At 53.8% G+C, this 19,477-nt stretch overlaps 1 protein-coding gene across 1 annotated transcript in view; it reads right to left on the reverse strand.

Moving 5' to 3' along the window:
- Positions 1–5,719: 5,719 nt before the first annotated feature.
- The window catches only part of Prr5l (proline rich 5 like), a 61,137-nt gene continuing 47,379 nt past the window's right edge, over positions 5,720–19,477 (reverse strand). Inside the window, exons 7-8 of the mRNA XM_026405140.2 lie at positions 16,654–16,780; positions 5,720–6,114 (exon numbers count right to left, since the gene is read on the reverse strand). Coding sequence (XP_026260925.2) covers positions 5,720–6,114; positions 16,654–16,780 — 522 coding nt within the window. The remainder of the gene's footprint in view (positions 6,115–16,653; positions 16,781–19,477) is intronic.

Below are 19,477 nucleotides of genomic sequence, written 5' to 3' on the forward strand. Positions count from 1 at the left end.
CCTCAGTTTCGTCATCTGCAAAATGAGGGTGATGGCTGCCTCCCAAGGTTGTGAGCATCGACACAGAGCTCACTCGTACACCAGGGCAAAGGAATTTGAACCTCACTATCTGCTGGCTGCCTGTGGGCAGGGAGCTGAGCACACTGGCCTGGGACACCCCCTCTTTCTTGACAAGGGGGTTTCTTCAAAGAAATGGGCTTCCACCAGGTGAACAATAAGGGCTGATTACCTTTTCCTCAAACAGATGTTCTGGGCATCGAAGAAATGTCTTTCCACAGGTCTAAAGAGGACTGAGTTAATTCTCTGCAGGAAAGTAGCTTCCACCGGCTGGAACGGGAGGAGCTCAGATCCTGGGCCCCACCTGTGTTCCCAGGTTCTCTTGTCCATTTGGAGCATGCTTGGAGAGCATGGGGGGGGCGGGAGGAAGATCCCTACTAGAGAGAAAGGAAGGGAGGAAGGTCGTTCCTGCACATACCTGGGAGAAAGGCATGGAGATCAGGATGATTTCCTCCCGTTAGTTTGCTCAATCCATGTGACTCAGAACTGTCTCTATCTCTAGGCCCCGGGTGTGCAAATACAAACACTAGACATCCTTGCCTTCCTGGGCGAGCATGTACCAGCAGAGAAGCAGGGGGTTCTGGGGAGAGGGAAGAGTAGGAGCCAGGCAGGACATGAGAAGGGGGGAGATGTCTTCCCAGGGTGATGATGGTGGCCTCTGCCTTACAGGGAGCCAGAGAGCAGCCACGAGACTGGAAAGGGAAATGGGGCCGGTGTGAAAGATCTCAAAGGCACAACCAGCTCAGGTGTGTGGTTTTATTGAAAGTTGGTGCAAGTTTTGAGCAGAAGGATCTCCTGGGATGTCCATAAGGGGGAAGTGGAATCTGGACACAAACACAGCAGTGCTCAGCTGTAGAAGCCCAGGCAAGGGAAGCTGTGCCTGAGAAGCACGTGGAACGGGAAAGGAGAGGCTGGAGCCAGGGTCTCTAGCAAATTGGCCACTGTGGGAGTCCGGGTCGTGGTGGGTGGAGGACAGGCCCCTGGCTCTTGTGCCAGGCCTCCCCAGCCCTGTGGACAGCACCCACAGCCTGTGGTCAGGTCTTCCTGGGGTCCCACACTGCATTGCAGGCCTTTCTCCTACTGAATCATCAGAGGGGGCAGCAAAGGCAGAGTCCTCAGACAGCTGGATCCAGAGGGAGTGACCAAAACAGCAGCAGATCTCAGGGGGATTGGGCTGATGGGGCTGGGGGTGCTCAAGGGCATTTGGGGACTTTTAGAAGCACTTCAGCCAACTTCCTATAGCTCCGTAGGCTGCACAAACAGGGTGAACCCGTGGGGAAGGCTTTCTGGGTCCATCTTGTTTTCCCAGTCTTCTCACAAAAGATCTCCCTGAAATGAGACCCCACAGAGGTCCAGGTAGACGAGGAGTTTTCTGTCAAGAACCTTTCACTGGGGCTGGGGTACAGCACTTGGCCTAGCATATGCAGGGCCCTGGGTTTGGTTCTCGGTACCACATAAAAATAAATAAAATAAAGATTGTTTAAAAAAAAAAAGAATCTTTCACCCACAAAAAAAGGTGATCAGTGGAGAAAGAAAACCTGAGGATTTTGTGGTAGGAAGAATAATACCACCACCACTCCCACCACCACCACCAAGATGTCACATTGTCATCTCTGGAACCCATAAATGTTATGAGGGAAAAGGGGCTGTGTGGATGTGACGGGGACTTCAAGAGGGGAGATTAGCCTGGTACCTGGAGGGACAAATGGAAGTACAAAGGTCTTTAAAGGTGAAGAAGAAGGCAGAATGTGGGCTGGAGTCATGCAACCCGGGAGGCTCAAGCCTCCCTTCAGTGCTGGCTTTGAAGGGGCAGTAAGGTGGCCAGAGCCAAGGACCACCCACACCCTGTAGGGGCTGGCAGAGGCAAGAGAAGAGACCATCCATGAGAGCTTCCAGAATGTAATGCAGCCCTGACACCACCTTGATTTTAGAGACACATCGGACCTCCAACCTCCAGAGCTGAGAGATCATAAATGCATGTGAAATCACATTTCTTACCATCTGTTACAAGTGACAGGAAGTGAAAGCAGATGGTAAGGCTGGGTCCCTTGTCATCGGCTCTCAGCTCAAGCCAACTCGGAGAGGGACCTCTTCCACCTTCCCTCCAGTCACCTCTGGTCACCTCCCGTCACCGGCTCTTTACCGTCCAGTGTTGTTCACTCTTTGAAATGCCCCCGTTGACTTGATTTCCAGCTTCCCCACCACATCGGAGGGATCGGGCACTACTGCCATCCCCAGCTCCAAGAAAAGTGCCCCCATGCAGTCGGAGCACCACAAAAGATCTGACAGTGAGATGAGCGGGTGGATGGACGAGCATGGTGGCCCATGAATGTCACAGATGCACTGATGGCATGAGATCCGCCAAGGCAAAATACTCAGCGACTGTTTACCAGAGCAACGGCCTGCAGAGGCTCAGCAAAAACGTGGGATTATTAATCAGTTCAGATCACATCTCTTCAAACACTTGTTAAGCTTTCAGAAGGCTCAGACTAATGCTGCTACAGCCCTCCTAGGAGTGTTTATGCAGAGAGTCAACATAAATTTCCTCTGCCCAACAGTATCAGAGGGAAGTGTGGGGAGAGAGTCCACGAGTAAATACGGGGCGTGCCTGTCAAGGTGCAGAGCTCTGGGAAGAGAGGCCACGTTGATGTGGGGGAGTGGCCCGCCTTCTCAGATATTTTTAGGGTTTCCTAAACTGCACTGATAGGCTGCTTCTCTAGGAAGTGACTTGCCTATCCAGTCCAGGGTGGCGACAAAACCCAGGGTAGATTAGCGGAGCCACGGCCGCTGCCTAACTCTGGAGAGGAAGCCTCAGGAAAAGAGGTAAGATGGCAGGACAAGTGGGGTTTTATGGTTTGGATCTAAAATGTTCCCTGAAAACTCATGTGTTGAAGGCTTGGTCCCCAAGGCAGCAGTGTTCAGAGGTGAGGTTTTGGGGAGGTGACTGGATCCTTAGGTCAAGGACCTCATCAATGGATGAATCCATGGAGGGATTCATAATTTAATGGTGGGTTGGGAGGTGGTGGACACTTTAGGAGTTGGGATGTAATTGGAGGAAATAGGTCTCTGGGGTCTGCTTTGAAGGGTCTCTCTCTCTCTCTCTCTCTCTCTCACTCTCGCTCTCGCTCTCTCTCTCTCTCCTTCCCTCTCTTTCCTCTTTTTGAAATAATGGAACCAAGTGACCATGGAAACCATGACCTCTGAAACCATGAACCCAAACAAATCTTCCCTCCTTTAAGTTCTTTTTCTCAGGTATTTTGTCACAGCAAAGAAAAGCTGACTAACTCGTGGATACAGGGAGCACAGGATGCGCCAAGATCCAATTTGACTGCTGTGCTTTGCAGATTCAACCAAGATACACTTGAGGCACCAGGCAATGGCAACAGGGTAACATGTACAAAATTATGTTTATTGGATCCATTTTGGAAACAGACAACATGTAAAAAGGGTTTTGGTTTGTTTTCACTCAGAGTCGAGAGTTGTGATTGCTTCCTGTCATTAAACCTCAGCCATGGGAAAATCCTGGCATAAATAAAAGGAATCTTCTTTGCACAGAGGAGAGGAAAAGTGGTTAAAAATGCCACAGGTATCATACTTGCAATAGATCTGAAGACTAAAATGCCCATAAACACCCACAAAATTTTTATGTGTATAGTCTGGAATATTTACTATACCATCAGGTGTGTACAAAGGTGAAGTTGTAAACTGGCTACCAGTCAGCAGCAATTAAGTATACACTGTTCTATACTGACACTCCCATCCTCACCTTGAGAGGTTATATATTTAACTGATGACTGCTTGCCTCATCAGAGATATCTGAGATATGGAAAAGGCATTTTAAAAACACGTATTATTAATCTTATAAACTAAAAAAAGCAAACCCAAGCACGATTAATTCCTTTGCCTGGATCAATAAATATCTGTCGCAGGTGTGTACTAAATGAGGACAGAAGCCATCAGTTAAATAAATCATGATGTTCCATTTGCTAACGCAGATTAGTCAATTTGTGGACTTTAAACAACACATGCTGGGAAGGTCTCCTTGACATTCCTCTTCTGTCACTCTCTTGGAAGGATGAGATCGAATCAACTTTTTAAACAAAACTTCCAAGTCGCAAACTATCAAAAGCATAGCTCTAGACATACTTCAGATCTTCACCCAGAAGGGAAATACCATAATGGCTTAGATGAGCTGCGGAGGTCTCTTCTCCAGCTGGCAGCTTCGACAAATCCTCGCCCTCTCCCAGCCCTCTCTTGCCTTGTGGCTCACATCTTAAGATTTCATAAACAAAACCTCCAAAGACCAACAAGATCCGGAAAGGCCACCATGTGCCCCCCCACACACACTGGTGAAAGGAACTTTTTTGTGTTGTTGTTCTCCTGGAGCTGCTATTAGTGAGGCCAACAGACAAACATGAAGAGGAGGATGGGGACTCGATAGAGACAGGTCGATAGAGCCCCGAGACCTGGAGGGAGCAGTCATACACAGTACCAAAGCCTGCTGCCTCAAATAGCACTGAGGCAGGTCAGAATGAAAACAAATCAACATCCTTCCAAAAAATCTCGCCCCCACTCCCGTCTTCTCTACTGACTATCGAGCGTGGCAACGATCTGTCTGTTACAGTCCTCTACTCAAGAGGCAAACAGTCTCCGCACCTCAACACGGCTCTGCCTAGAAACCCTGGTGCTCACTAACGCTCACAGGTCCAGAGTGGCCCGCGCCCTGCCGTGCCCTGCCCACCACGATGGCTATTCTGAGCCACTCCCAGTCTCCCTTCCCAGGGGGTCCGCTTGATTTTCAGTCTGAAGAGACACACCCCATTGGAAATGGACAGTGCAAGATCCTATGTGCAAACATTTGCAAACAAGGTTTTGAAACAATACACGTTTTTAAAAATTCAAGTCAAATCCAGGCACAGACTAACTGGTAGGTTTCCGCCAGCCCCTCCCATCCACTAGAGGAAAGCCGTCCACTTTGAAATGAGAGAGCGATTAAGGCACCAGTGACTCCTAAGGAGGTTAGTTTCTTGACCTGGGGAGGAAGCCTGAGAGGGAACTGCTGAGGTTTAATGAAAGACAGACACCAGCCAGCCCGAGGCCTCCGGGCCCAAACCAAAGGACTCTGTGTGGGCAGCCCATGGGTGTAGGAGGATGGACCCTCGGCCACCAGTGGGCGGCGATTTCCCAGTGATTACAAAACTAAAGTAAGGAGGGTGCGTTCACAGGGCCACGGGGACGGGCTGCAGTTGACTTTCACTCCTGCCAAACCTGCTACTGCTTTTCGCCTGTGTCCAGGGCCTCAAGGGGAAATGCCAAGGGCAACCCACTGTTGATGGCTCTGCGTGTGGTCCCGACAACCTCTGCCAGGGGCATGGGATGCAGCATTGGGAGCACCGGGAAGTCCACCGTCTCAGGGGAGAAGGCCCAGGCTTGAAGATCCAGGTGAGGGGGGCAGGAGGCAACCGGGTCTGTGTGGCTGCGAGGAGCTGGTCAGTCACTGAAATGAGGGACCCCCCTTGGGCAGCTAGACCAGAGCTGTACCTTAAAAGAAATAAGGCACCTGCAACCAAAGGAAGAGCCCCTGGGGGTCCATGCAGGGCTCTCCTCGTCCTGGAGGCAAAGCAGGCGCTGGGAAGCCCTGGGAAGCCCTGGGGGAGGCGACTCAGCTGAGGGAAGCGCAGTTGGGCTCCGAGTCCTCCTGGCTGTCCCTGGCCACCTCCTCCAGTTCGTCGGGGCTGTCGGTGATGTTGGGCTCACTGGAGCACTGCCGGTGGGGCGGGGGGAAGCTGGGCGGCAGCAGCAGGCACTTGTCCTCGCTGCCGGCCTCCTCCCCCAGGCCCGAGTGCATCATGGTGGCCATGGCCAGCAGCTGGATGTCCGAGTGGGCGTTGGCCACCGTGTGCCGCCGAACGCTGCCGCACTTCTCCAGGTAGGCCTCTCCCTCCTGCTCCGTCAGTGGGGTCAGGGCCATCTCGTTCAGCGGCCGGCTGATGGCGGTCACCGGGGAGGCGTAGTTCAGGAGGGTCACCTTGGGCCGGACCCTGGAGTACCGCCTGGCTACAAGAGAAAAGAGCAGCAGAGGCTGTAACTGAGGGGGACGGGTGCTGGGGGAACCTCTGGGGGACTGTCCCCCCAGCAGTGGGGAGGGTGGGCAGGTGGCTCACCTGCTGACCAGCCCTGCAGGACCCAGGGAAGACCAGGCAGTGTCTAGATGTCTCTCCTGCCACTACCTGTTTACACCAGACACTGCCCTTGATCTGCCCTACCCCACAAGACTGTCCTCGACAGGTTAGGGAAGGGGCTCTCTTTCCCAGCTGCTGCCTGAGCCGCTGGATGTGCCCTAAATTCCCCTTCTACCAATCTTTGAAGACCTGGGCTTTGGCTGGGTTGGCTCCAAAGAAGCCTCTGGCTTGGTTCAGGATGTGGTCTCTGCAGGGCCGACCAATCACGCAAGAGGGGCTTCACAGACTGCCATCCAGAGGAGGAGGGGCAGGGGGTGCTCAGCCAGGCAGTAGGACCCTCCTCCAAATTGCACCAAGTCAGGACACTAATGTCCCTCACCTCCCATCAGGTGGATGAACTGAGACCTGTGTTCCAGCCAAGCCAAACCTCCTGGACTCAGAGAGCCTTTGGCATCACTGGAGAATGAGCTGGGCTTCCGGGATGGCCCCAAGCAGGCGGGCTCAAGGAGGAAGGCAGGACAGGAATACTATAAAACTGCCATTTTTTGAATGCTCACCATATTCTAGAAACTGCACTCAGCCTTGATGCATCTTTCGAATCCTCCTAGAAATGGGACCTAAGTTATGATCTATTATTAGCTCCCACTTTACAGACGAGAACACTGAGCCTAAGCTAGAATACAGTCAAGCAGAGACTCACACAAGCTCTGTGTCCCCCCACCCCTCAGACCCCGCTCTTCCTCATGCCCACACAAAGAGCACCGAAGCTCTAACAGAATTCCTCAAGGGAAGGACGAGTCAGTTTATGGCATTCAAAGGTGGGGGGGGGGGATATCTGGGAGCTACCAGGAACTTGACCGGGAGGATGGACACTAGACACAGACCTTGTGGGTGGAAGAACACTGAACCAGGGGGGAGAGGGTGGCGGCATTTGATGGGAACAGCCTGAGCAAGCTGCGAGAGGGCACAGCCCTCAGGTCAAACCCTGGCTGGGACAGAGTCCATGGAACAATGGAGCTGTGTCCCCTCGGGCAGGATGGGCATGTCCTAGGGGCCAGATGGCAACATCTGTGGTGCACCACAGCCGTGGGGGTAGGGGGCCAGGATGCGGTTGCTTGCAGAAGATTGCCCTGGCAGGGATGTGAGCATGGGATGCGGCCAGCGAGACCAGGTGGGAGGAGATCCAGGGAGCAGGCTCAGGCATCATTTTCTATCATAAATCTGGATTGCACGTGCAAGAGAAAATAGTGTCGGAGTCAAGAGGAGAGGAAACTGGGAAGACCAGGACAGGAACTAGCATGTGGCAGCGATGGGGGGGAGTGGGGGGGGAGTGAGGGAGACGACGGGATGGAGACACTAGAGAGCCTGATGCTACAGAACCCAACAAAGGAGGGATGTGGGACAGGACGGGGCGAGGAGGAAGAGCAGTTGGGGTGGGTGATGGGCACTGAATGGTGGACAGAACAGCACCAGATGCAGCACAAGCTGACCTGGGGAAGGGGCTGAGGATGGGAGGGGGCAGAGGAAGCAGTTCGTGAGCCCCAGTTGGCCACGCTGACCTTGACCCTGAAATGCCTCCCTGGGCAGACAGATAGGAAGAGATCTTCAGAAAGGTGGGTATTTTCAAAGTCAGGACATCAGAAAATGTTCACAGTTATGGTTTGGGGTGACAAAAGCAGAATATAAACTATGCTATTATATGTATTTTTTTTTCTTTTCTACTGGTGTTACACACACACACACACACACACACACACACACTGAGCTGGGAACACTATACCTGAAAATACCAATTGTAGTTACCTCTGAGTAAACAGGCTATCGATAATTTTTAAAATTTCTTCCTTATCCTCTTTTTGATATTTTACAAATTTGATTCCATGGGCATGCTTTCCGGAGCCATTTTGGAGATATAAAAGCTGCAGTCTCCTGGACCTTGGTAATGGCCAGAGCCCTCGAAGTGACCAAGACCTCTCTGAAAATGGAGAGGGGGTCGAGGACTACATTATTCTTGTGTATGCCTGTGTGCAGGGTGAATAAAATGAGAAGGGTCACCTAAAATGACAATAAAAGCACTGGTGGCTAACATGGAGCACCTTGTGTATACAACTATATAAACATCCAGTGCAGGGAGGAGGGACCATTATCATTATGACCACTCCGTACATGAGGAAACCAGGGGACCAGGAGGCTAGATAACTCGCCCAGTGTCACAAGACACAGGCACTGGATTCTGAAATTTGGGTATCTCGAGCTCCGAGTGACGGCGCATGCCTGTAATCCCAGCAGCGTGGAAGGCTGAGGCAGGAGGATCATGACTTCAAAGCCAGCCTCACCAACTTAGCGAGGCCATAGCAACTCAGAGACACCCTGTCTCTAAATAAAGTACACAAAAGGGCAGGGTTATGGCTCAGTGGTTAAGTGCCCCTGAGTTCAATTCCAGTACCAAAAAATAAAAAATAAAAAATTGGTGAAGCTCCCTGCCTTCTTCAGAAGGAAGGACCCCCTAGGATGGTGTGAGAGGCTGGAAATCAACTAAATAGTTGAGTATCCAAGGTCTCAAAGGCAAAAGTGAACGTGACACCCCGATTCCTGGGGCCTCTCTCTCCCAACCTTTACTGGGACCATGTCAGTCCAGAAGCCCTGAGTCTGGGGCCACAGCTGGCATCGTGGGTTGGTGCCAGGCCTCGGTGAGGCAGGAGGTGCCCGCTGTCACAGGTCTATCCTGGGAGAGAGCCAATTTGAAGGAATGTATGGAGGGGCCAGAAGCACAGTGGAGGGCTGAGGGTCAGGCAGGTTCTGGTCAGGGACTTCTCTCTTTCCAACCTTCCTCCCCTCCAGAGCACAGCTCTCCCCAGCCTTTACTGGTCACCGCTTTCCACAATGCCCTTCCCTGAAGACCCCCAAAGAGCACACCCCTCTCCTAGCAGGCCAGAGTGACACCATGGGATACAGCAGAGAGCAGAGAGCAGCATTAGGACCCCACACGAATGGATGGGGTGCCCACTCTCTAAATGGAGGGCACACAGTGCTGCTCATAGACTTGCCTTGGGGACACTTACTTGGCCCAGGCTACTTTGGTTTGCTCTCTGCTCCTCCCATGGATCCCAAGGGGCCTGGGCATGTGCCCACCTCTTCCAGAGCTCATGCTCCTGGATGCATACCACAGTGAGATCTGCACATGGCCACCCACAAAGCTCACAGCGGCTTGCATCGAGATGTGTGTGTGTGTGTATGCAAGCACATGCGAGCACACATGTTTAATGACAAGAGAATGAAATTCCAACCCTTAAGACTAAATTCCCAAGTCTACTGGCTCAGAACCATAAGGGAGCTGTTTGGTGGTAACAGTAGGAATTTTTCTGAATCAAATGACAATGTGCAGAATTTAGAGCTTAGAGTGTTCCCTTCCACAGCTTCACTGTTCATCCCAATCTCCTCCCTCAGAAACAGGCGGGCGGGGGCTCGTCATCCCCACCTTGCAGGCGAGGAAGACCAGGGTGCAGCCCCCGTTCTCTTGGGTTCTCAATGGCAGGCCCAAACTTTCCCTACTGCACACCACTACGATTCAAGGCGCTTTGCTGTCACACTCCAAAGACAAGCTCCTTGAGCCAGCCCCCCATCTCAAGTCAAGTAACAGCAAACACCACCCATTCCCACTGCTGCTGCATAAGAGGCTGGGGATGTCCAGCACAGGCAGGGTCAGGGTCATTTGAGGACAGGAGACACGATGCCAAAGAGCGAACCAAGAAGAAAGAGTCTATGCATGAGCACTTGCCCCCTCCAAGCCACACATTTCTATATTGTCCCCACATTCTAACAATAACCATACATTACTTTTATGATCAGAAAAAATCGATACCCATAAAACAGAAGCACTGGAAGAGTTCAAAGCAGCAAGGACCCCATTAAAGAACCATCCTTTAAAAACAATGCCCTTGAACACAACTCATTTCTCTCCCGCTGCTGTTAAAAGCCAGCACTGGGACTGGCTGTAGAGAAACCCGTGTTGGGGGTGAACACTGCAACCAGCCCAGGTGCAGACTGGACGGAGCAGGTACTACATGCAAATGGGCGTGCTCCTGAGGGTCAGGTCTATCTGCTAGAGGGGTGCAGAGGGCAGAGCCAGAGGCAGGTAGGAGCTACATCATTTCTACTGTTGGTAGAGACTCAGATGGTTTATAGAGGTCCGGGAAACATTCTGTTTGGGAAAGGGGTATATGAAAAGCAGCAGTATTGATGTTAGATGTTACAACATGGCTAAAACTTGGGAAAGGCTCATCTGGCCAGAATGGGCTCATCAGGCCATAACCCTGCCTTTTTGTGTACTTTATTTAGAGACAGAGTGTCCTTGAGTTGCTTAGGGCCTCGCTAAGTTGCTGAGGCTGGCTTTGAAGTCATGATCCTCCTTTGCCCAGGAATGAGGCTGGGCAAAGTCTGGACATGGGGTGAGTTAAGAGGGAGGGGATTTACAGGGCTGACCCACTCAAAGCATCCCCAGAGAAAGAACTGGCTGACCGAATTCCGCAGGCCCCAACCTGCAGAAGTCCGGCAGAGGTCTCTAAGGGGTTCCTGGACATCATCCATCCCTCACTTTAGTCACAGGCCAAAGTCCTCGGAGCGTTCAACAGGCTACAAATCGACAAAAGAGGTTGCTCTGGATGACACTGAGCAGGGCTGAGAGCAGAAGCCAGCGTGAGGGTGGCCAACCCTGGAGAGGGTCCCAATGGTGCCCACCCATCCTCCCATAAATGCTTCCTGACCTGCAGCACACATGACGCTGCAGAGCTGCTGAGAGCAGAGAAAGGTCAGTGTGGCGTGTGGGCGGCCACCAGAGGCTGGGGCCCAGCCCACAGCACATGCGAGCCCTGAGGCAGGGTCTGCAGTGTCAGGAGCAATCTTGTGCCGCATGTCCAATAGGTGCGAGGTGCTGAACCAGAAAGGAAGCGGGTTGCAACACCATCTCCTTCTCAGATGCAGAAGAGGACCCTGAAGTCGAGCTGCCAAATGACTCCACAAGTCGTCATTAGTGACGAAATCAGGACCCGAGCCCAGAACCAACAGCAGAACTCCTGCTTGTGAGCTTCACAGTAGGAATTGCCAGAACAAGATCGTACTTGCAAATGTCAGGGCAGAGCTCCAGACACACACTGGAAATTCAGAGGAGGGGAAAATCATAAGGAGAGGTCACTTCAGAGGGGCTGTGTTCCTTGGGTGATCCATAGACTGGACCTAGACTGGCCACTTCCTCGCTCACTCACAGGAGAGGTGTGTGCTAGGTCCTGGGATACACCAGGCCCCCATAAACTCAAAGTCTAGGAGGAAGGTAACAAATAGTCAGCATGACAGGGACCGGCAGGTGGCTTGGGGTTCAGGGAAAGAATAGGAGGCACGCACAGCCCCCCACCTGGGATGATCTGCAGGGGTCCGTGACGCAGCAGGTAGCAGCACTTGCTGGCCTTCCTGAGACAGGGCAGTTTCTTCCTCTGGCTGCCCCACCAGGACAGGCCTCTGCAGCTCAGAGAAGTAAAGTAACGTACTCCAGCCACATGGCTGAGCCTGGCCCTTGTGGTTTCCAAGGCCCCACTCCTTCCACGATGCCTCCACCCCTCTCGCCCTGCAGTGACTCATGGGAGAGGCCTACAACTCTTCTTTCTGCCTTCTGGAGGGATGTTTTGGTTCCCAAGATTGGGTGTGGGCAGAGCTGAGACCACAGGGGACGCATGGCTAGGTCAAACCCCGGGGGGAAGACAGTGCTTCCCTGCTAAGCTCCTGCCAGACCCAGAGTCAACCCTCTGGCAAATGAGTCAGCAGCGGCCGGTAGGGCCAACCCCTGCTGGGTGCCATAGGAGCCTTCAAACCAATTGCTAGGCCTGGCTGATGGACAGCTGCCCACACTTGCTTCTTGCTCTCTGAAAGCAAGGCTGAAAAGGCAGGTTCAGTCACCCAAGGAGGGGCAGCTCACGCTAGAGGTCAGTTAGACTGCAGGTCAGGCTGGGAGAGGGCTGGGTTCCCACCCCAGCCTTGCCCACCTCCAGGCCCTCCGGGCCCCCTCTGCTTCCTCCTCCTGGCCTTTGGCACGGGGTGGGGCGGCGTGGCATCTGTTCCTGCCTCCCTCCTGGCTCCCCGCTGAGCTCTGGCATTCATCCCCAGGGAGCCAACAATGGCAGCTCCTTTCAAATCCCCACAGAGAAGCAAAGCCTGGACTGGGCTGGCTGGGGCCCTGGCTGGGGACTGGCTCCGAGGCCTTTGATCCCCAGGCTCTCCATAATGCGGCCATTGTGACCCCTGCACACGAAGCCCTTTGTGGGCTCCTTCTCCAGGCCCCAGGCCCCCGCACCTGAAAGCCCAAGAACCCCTCCTTGTCATGCAGGGAGGTGTCAGGAGAAGGGCCCCCAGACACCATGGAGGGAGGCTGGTGGGAGGCCAGGGCTTCTGTGAAATCAAGCCAGCAGCCTGAGTGCTTGCTGAGGGCCCCTGGGCAGCTCAGGAACTCGAAAGGTAGGACAGGGCCCGGCCTCTGACAAACCCACTTTTAAAGTAAGATTCCCTCCCCTCCCCTCCCCCCTCTGCTACCGCTGCTCTAGAGGAGATGGCTGTGGGGTGGGGAGGGCACCCACGCTCTCCCTCTGGAGCCCGGGAGGGCCCCTGGGTTCTCTCTGAAGCCAGCCTCACGTGTTCAGGGCAGGGGCCTGCGGGAAAAGGGACTTCCCCAGGACTCAAGGATTCAGGGACTGTGGGACAGGGAGACACACCCCTGAAGTGGGTGACACACTGCTCTGGCCTGGGATGCCCGGGTTGCCCCTAGAGTCTGAGGTGACCACACCAGGCCCCTGGGGGGTGCGGGGGTGTGCGAGGCTGTGCGAGAGAGGAAGGAGTGGGTGCCCAGAGCCGGGTCCACACACAGTGTGGCGGGCATTTGATGAGTGACTTTTGAAATGAAGGCCGCAGCTGCCCTTGACCACTCCTACCCCCACTCAAGTCCTGGCTGAGCCCTCCGTGGGTGAGGGATTTCTCGGGCCCACTGTTATCAGTCGTTATTTCGCCATTTTTCTTAGTGCCCTCTTGCCCAGGCTGGGGCAAGGTGACCATCCTCCTCCTGGGGCGGGGCAGAGGGAACCCTCCGACCTGAAGAGGGGGCTCAGAGAGGAAAAGCACCTCGGCTTTTTGCTATCCAGAGGTTTGGTATAAAAAGTCTGGCTGAGGCTACCTTGGACTAAGGAAGAGAAGGGAAGGACATCTCTCGCCTGTCCCTTAGTAAACTCTAGTCCCACATGCTGCCGGAGCTAGGGCGGGAGCGTGGCAGAATGTGTGGGGCAGCTGGGGCTTGAATCCTGGCTCCACCAGCCAAGTGGCCTTCATCCTCCTGTGCCTCCCCTGTCAGATGGGAACAGAAGCACCTCCGTGGCAGCATGGTGTCCAGTTCACCCGGCACAGTGCCCAGGATGTGGTCTATGTCCAGTGGCTTCCCTTGCCCCCCACCACGCTGCAATTCCAAAGCCTTTCAGTCCATTCAGTGGTCCCCCCTCTGCTCACTCACCACCTTCGAGTTCTCCCAGAGGTCTACCCCTCTGCCTGGTGCGGGCTTCTCTCCCTGTTTCCTCACCTAACTCCTCTTCCAGCCATGTCTGGCTCCCATCCCAGACATGGCTGAAGCCAGAACTGGACAGGCAGTCAGCATAGTTAGGTAAATCGAGTCAGGTCGGATCAAGGAGGCCAATTTTGAGTGGGTCCTAGAAGTTGGAGACTGTCCCCTGGGGATGGAAATGTGAATGCCTTCAGAGCCCTTCCTCCACCCTGATCAAGAACCTGCCCCTGTGCCAACCTGTTGTTGAGGTAACCTGTCCCAGGAATTGTCCCTCCTACAGAGAACCAGAAGGTTAATAATGTGTCCTTGGCTGCTCCATCCTGCCCTTCCCCCTTCAGCCCACCTGTTTCCCACCTTGGGCCTCCCACCCAGCATTCCTGGGCCTAGTCACATACACAGGAAGGAGAAAGGTAAGGGGGGAAAAGCAGGAGAACGAAGGAAGCCTAGACATATAAAAAGGGCAGAACACCTCGCTTCTTGGGATACCAGGACACCAGCTATGGCCCCCTTCTCCCTCCTGGGAGAAGTCTATGCTACCCCTTTTTAAATAAACCCTGCTTTATAAGCTTGCCTCAGCGTGCTTCTCTCATGTTCAAACTTCAACATGTGGGGAAGCAGGACTCGGGATAACCAGGGTATCAATGCCTCTTCCAGGAAGCCTCCTCTGGTTTCCTGGCCCAGGGGAAGCTCCTGCTGAGGTTTCGGAGGCCCCTGTGCCTTGTCTGACTTCCTCCCTAGAGGGCAGGATGGGCCCTCTTTGTTCACAGGTGCACCTGCAGCACCATGCAAGGTGTCTGGGATAGGGTCACAGGGTGCCACTGTCCTTGGTACAGTAAAGGCTCATACCACCAACTGATACATTTTTTTGTTGTTGTTGGGTTTTTTTTGTCCGTTTGTTTGTTTTTGTACTGAGGATGGAACTCAGAGATGCTTCATCACTGAGCCACATCCCCAGGCCTTTTATTTTGAGTCAGTGTCTCACTAAATGACTGAGGCTGGTCTTGAACTTGAGATCCTCCTACCTCAACCTCACGTGTAGTTTCAGGTGTGCACCATGGTGTCCAGCTCCAGCTCTGCCTTATAATTTGACAAAATGGATATCAATCTTTCTGTAGTCCTCACAGATTACACTTCCAAATCTACTCCACCCACTCCAGTCCAGGTGGCTGAAAGCAGGACATGGACTTCCAAAGACAAAGGCAGCACCGCAGACGACTTCACACCTTGCCATCTAGGGATGACCAGGGTCTGCACTCTCAGGCTTTCCTGGCCGGCCCTTAGCTACCACTCGACATGTGGCTTCCCACAAGGTGCTGCCCTTAGAGACTCATTTCCCTCTGTCTTGTCACCTCTCTAAAAAGTCCCTGTTCTTCATTGAAGATGCTGTGACAGCCAGGATACAAAGCTGCCTATTTGAAAGCTACTTGCTCCCTGGCTGTCTTCCATGTAGATATGAAATGTAGATGTTAAGAAATTCCTTTTTTTTTCTTTCTCTCTGTTAATATGATCTAGGAGTCTCTTCCAACTAAGAACGTAGGAGAGTTAAAGAAAAATGACTTTTTCTTTCTCTCCCTGCTTTGGCATTCGGCCCAGAGAGTGGTCAGGGCCCAGCTAATCTGGCGGTGTCCTGACATCTCCCTGGGACCTCCCCACACTCCCCCCACCAAACTCCATGAGCCAAGCCAGTAGTGGGAAGGTGGGTTCCAGGGAGACCGCAGCAATAGCATGCCGGGCTCAGGGCTGTCATTTCCAGCTCCTGGGTGGGGTAAGAAGAGTGGGGGGTGGGGACCTGGCAGCAGCAGGCTGGGCCGGCACCCTCCTATCTGTGGTGTCTGTGGTTAAGCTGGTGTCTCCAGAGAAACACGACCAGGGCTGGGAAAACTGCCGGCGAAAGGTTCTGCCTTTTTCTGCAGTTGAGAGGCCCAGGAAGGGCAGGAGCCTCTGCACTTCGCCTTGGCTTTGAAGCTCAGCTACAACTCCATTTCCACGAAAAGAGGGGCAACAGTTTCCAAATGCAGGTATGCTTCCTGTTCCACACCTCTCTGTGGGTGCCAAGTGCCTGGGCTTGGGTACAGCCAGGCACCATTCCAGTTGCTGGGACAGAACACTGAACAAGTTCCTGCATCTTAAGGGTTTGCATTTCACTGAGGAATGTCTTTTATTACAAATCCGATCACAGAGCTGTTCCTACCACGTCTGTGGTTTCACTGAGAGCTACTTGAGATTCTATTACCCAGCAATTTCTACTGAGACCATCTAGACTGTGGCCTGAGAAGGAACAGACCTGATTCATCTCTAGGTTCTCCAAGGGACCTAGTACAGGGCCTGATGCCGATACAGCTTCAGAGCCATCAATAGCCAGGATTTGTCCCCACACCCAGGAACCCCTTTCCTTGCAGTGCAGGCCTGGTAGTGCTTACAGAAACAGAGCAGGGGACAGCAGCTCCAGAGCACCTGGCTATGCATGTGACAATCTGGCTCCACATCTGAGCTGCTTTCATCAGTGGGTTTTCCACTCAAGCCTGGGAGGGTGGATTCAGGCAGGGTTTCTGACATCCGATAGAGACATGAATGTCTTTTTTTGTGTCATGAAAAAAGATCAAAGTCACTGATCAAAGGTGTGGATCAGACAGGCTCCACCATGGAGGGGGCTGGCTCAGTCCTTGGTCACTGCCACCCAGGCTGGGAACATAGTGATTAAGATACACAGGTTTGCACTGACCCACACTGAAAGCAAAGTGCTCAGCGTGCAGTCAGTGCTCGGTACAAGGTAACTGGCATCCGTGCTGCCCAGGCCCCTGGCAACGTGGCAGCTGTGCCCCTTACCCAGTGAGTACGTGGGTCCTGAGAAGCTTCGGTCCCCACTGATGCCCAGGAAAGGAGAAACCACTTGCTTCACCAGCTCCTCCAGCTGCAGATAACCCTCACTTGGACCAGTGGGCTCGTGAACACTCTGGAAAGAACATCCGAGACACACAAAGGTCAGTCCGTGAAAACTGGCCCGTGGACGCGTGTCAACGCATCCCTCCTGCCCTCCTGCCGTGCACAGGCAGTGTGGCCAGCAGGCACCTTCTAGAGATTAGAATAAAGGAAACTGAGGCCTGGCGCCCTCATCCCTTGTCTCAGATCACAGGGGTCAGAACAGCACCTGGTGAATACCTGGCGGCCTCTCCCAGGGGGCCCTTCCAAGGCAGCATGGGTGGGGCAGACCCAGCTCCAGCTCCAAGGCCAGAGTCTCACTGGTCCCATGATAACCCCACCCACAATGGCGTGACAGTTTGCCTACAGCGCACATGCATTTTATATAAGCGCTTCACATGTATTAATGCAGAGGCCTCCTGACAACCACGGGGGAGGCCCCCCATCAACCCCCTTCTACAGACCCAGAGAGCTGAAGTCAGTTGCCTGGCCAAGCACAGCTGGTGGATAAAGCCCCGAGCCAGAGCCCAGGCTATCCTACTATCCTACTATCACTTGTTAACAGGCTAAAAAGGGGGAAAAGAATATGGGAAAGTCCAGAACAGCACAAGAAAGGGAGACTGGTTCTAGAGGCAGGCAGACGTTTTGCAGCAAGATGATGAGCCCGTTCAAAAGCCTGGCAGCTCAGGAGTCCTCACAAACAAACCCCGAATAAACACCAACCCTAATAACTCCAAGGGCCCAACCCACAGAGGAGCCTGTAACCAGCGCTTTCTAGAAGCCCAGCGAACTCCTTGGGAATTCAGCTTCTCCCTGCAAAGGAGGTGGAGGCAGGCTCTCCTGTGGAGGGACTGGGAGGAAGTAGAGGCCGCCTAGCAAGGGACAGGGTCCTAAGCAGGAAGAAGCCAGGTTCTGGGGGCTGTGCTCAGCCTGAAAGGTTATCATTGTCAAATTCTCAAAACAGATTGTCAATTATTTTCATTTAAATATAAGAAGATGGCCAGGCCATGAGGCAGGAAGAGCCAACTCCTATAGGCTGGGGGTCCTTCCAGAGAAACAGCTGGACCTGTCCCTTCTCACCTGCATCCCACAGAGATAGGTGTGTGTGTGTGGGAGGGTGGGGGGGTTGGGAGTGGCGCAGGGAGGGGCCGCTTAAGAAAATAGAAGGAAGTTGGGGAGGGGCAGAGGATTTGGAGGTTGGGCTGGGAAGGGGTCTGGAGAGAGGAGATGCAGAGGTGGTCCTGACACACAGCAGGCCAGGCAGCCAGGGTGCTCTGTGCCCTCTGCTCCATACTAGACAGAAGAGTGGAAATGAACAGGGAAAGCGAACGAGCTGCTCAGCTCAGGGAGACACAGCTGCCCCAGGTGGAGGGAGGCCTTGAGGCAGCAGAAGGGAAAAGGGGAGCCCTGCTCAGGCGCCCTAGGAACCACACCAGGCCTCAAGAGCAGAGCGGTTTCAGCCACAAAACCACCTTGACTGGGCCTCAGAGCCCAGGAAACTTTCCCACTGTCTCTCTCTTGTTTTGTCCTTGACAGTTCTCATCTGGGTTCTTCCATGGCCCCTTCCCCCCTAGAATTCCTGAGCACTAACTGGGGAGAGGTGACAGGAAAAGGAGAGGCCGCACAGGTGGGAGAGAGCGGGCCAGGAGCACGTGACGTGGAGCTAGCAGCTGGTTCTCCCAGGACACAGCCTGGGAGCTGGGCTGGCAGGTGCCCTCAGCCAGGGTGCCGCTCTCTGCCCTCCATTGGTCAGCAGACTGGTTGTGACCATTTTGTCACCCAGAGCAAAGTGAAAATCAAGGTCCCTTCCTCCAAAAGCTATCACGAATGCTGAGTGGGTGATGGGAAACAATGGAGCCAGGCGCAGGGTCCTGGAAGCACAGGTCACACACCATGCGGGCCTCCATGGCTAAAGTCTCTGGTTCCGCCACTGACCAGGCCAGCCTAAGCACAGACCCCTCGGCTGGCAGAACACCCAGTGTATTGAAGGAGGGGAAGGGTTGGCTCCAAAATATTTTGGAAAAGGGAGAGTTGAAGTCTGAGAAAGGGCTCTTTCCTAGCAGTCAGGTGGCTTTGGGGAAATGAGCCCCAGGCCTCATGACCCTGGGGAAAGTAGGGGCCTGTGGAGAGAAGGACAATTCTAAGTACAGAGACCCAGGGTTCCTGCTACCGGAATGGCCCCAGGGCAGCGCCACCTGAAGTGCCACTCAGACCCAGGCTGCTGCTTTCAGTCACCATCCCTGCCCCGAGACTCCTGAGTAAGCCACTCCAGGAAGCCCTAAGAGAACTGAAGGGTGGTGCTGAGGGGGTTCTGAGCATGGAGTGGGGGCTGCAGGACGAAGGCAGAAAGCAGGGGCCCGGGAGCTGGGGAGCAGTCAGCTGGCTACAAATTAGTATGTGGTCCTGAGCCCCTGAGCCAGCTCCTCTCATCCTCCCTCTCTGCTTGAAACGGAACAAACAATGGGGTAGTCACAGGAGGGACCATTTCCTCGCCCAGGTCTCCAGAAAACTGCTGAGACCCTGGACCTGCTCCAGCCACACTTCTCTCAGCCCTGTGTGATGGTCACAAGCCATCGTAATCTTTGGGGCCAGGGACCTGGGGTCAGTCTCACTCAGTCTCTTGCTAGTTGGTGCTACCACTCAGTGAACAGTGTTTAACACCTACTATGTGCCAAGGACTGGGCTGGGTGCTGGGACACGGGGTGAGATGGAAGCCCAAGGATCTGCCTTG

This window comes from Urocitellus parryii, chromosome 4 (assembly GCF_045843805.1).
Source record: "Urocitellus parryii isolate mUroPar1 chromosome 4, mUroPar1.hap1, whole genome shotgun sequence".
Lineage (NCBI taxonomy): Eukaryota > Metazoa > Chordata > Mammalia > Rodentia > Sciuridae > Urocitellus > Urocitellus parryii.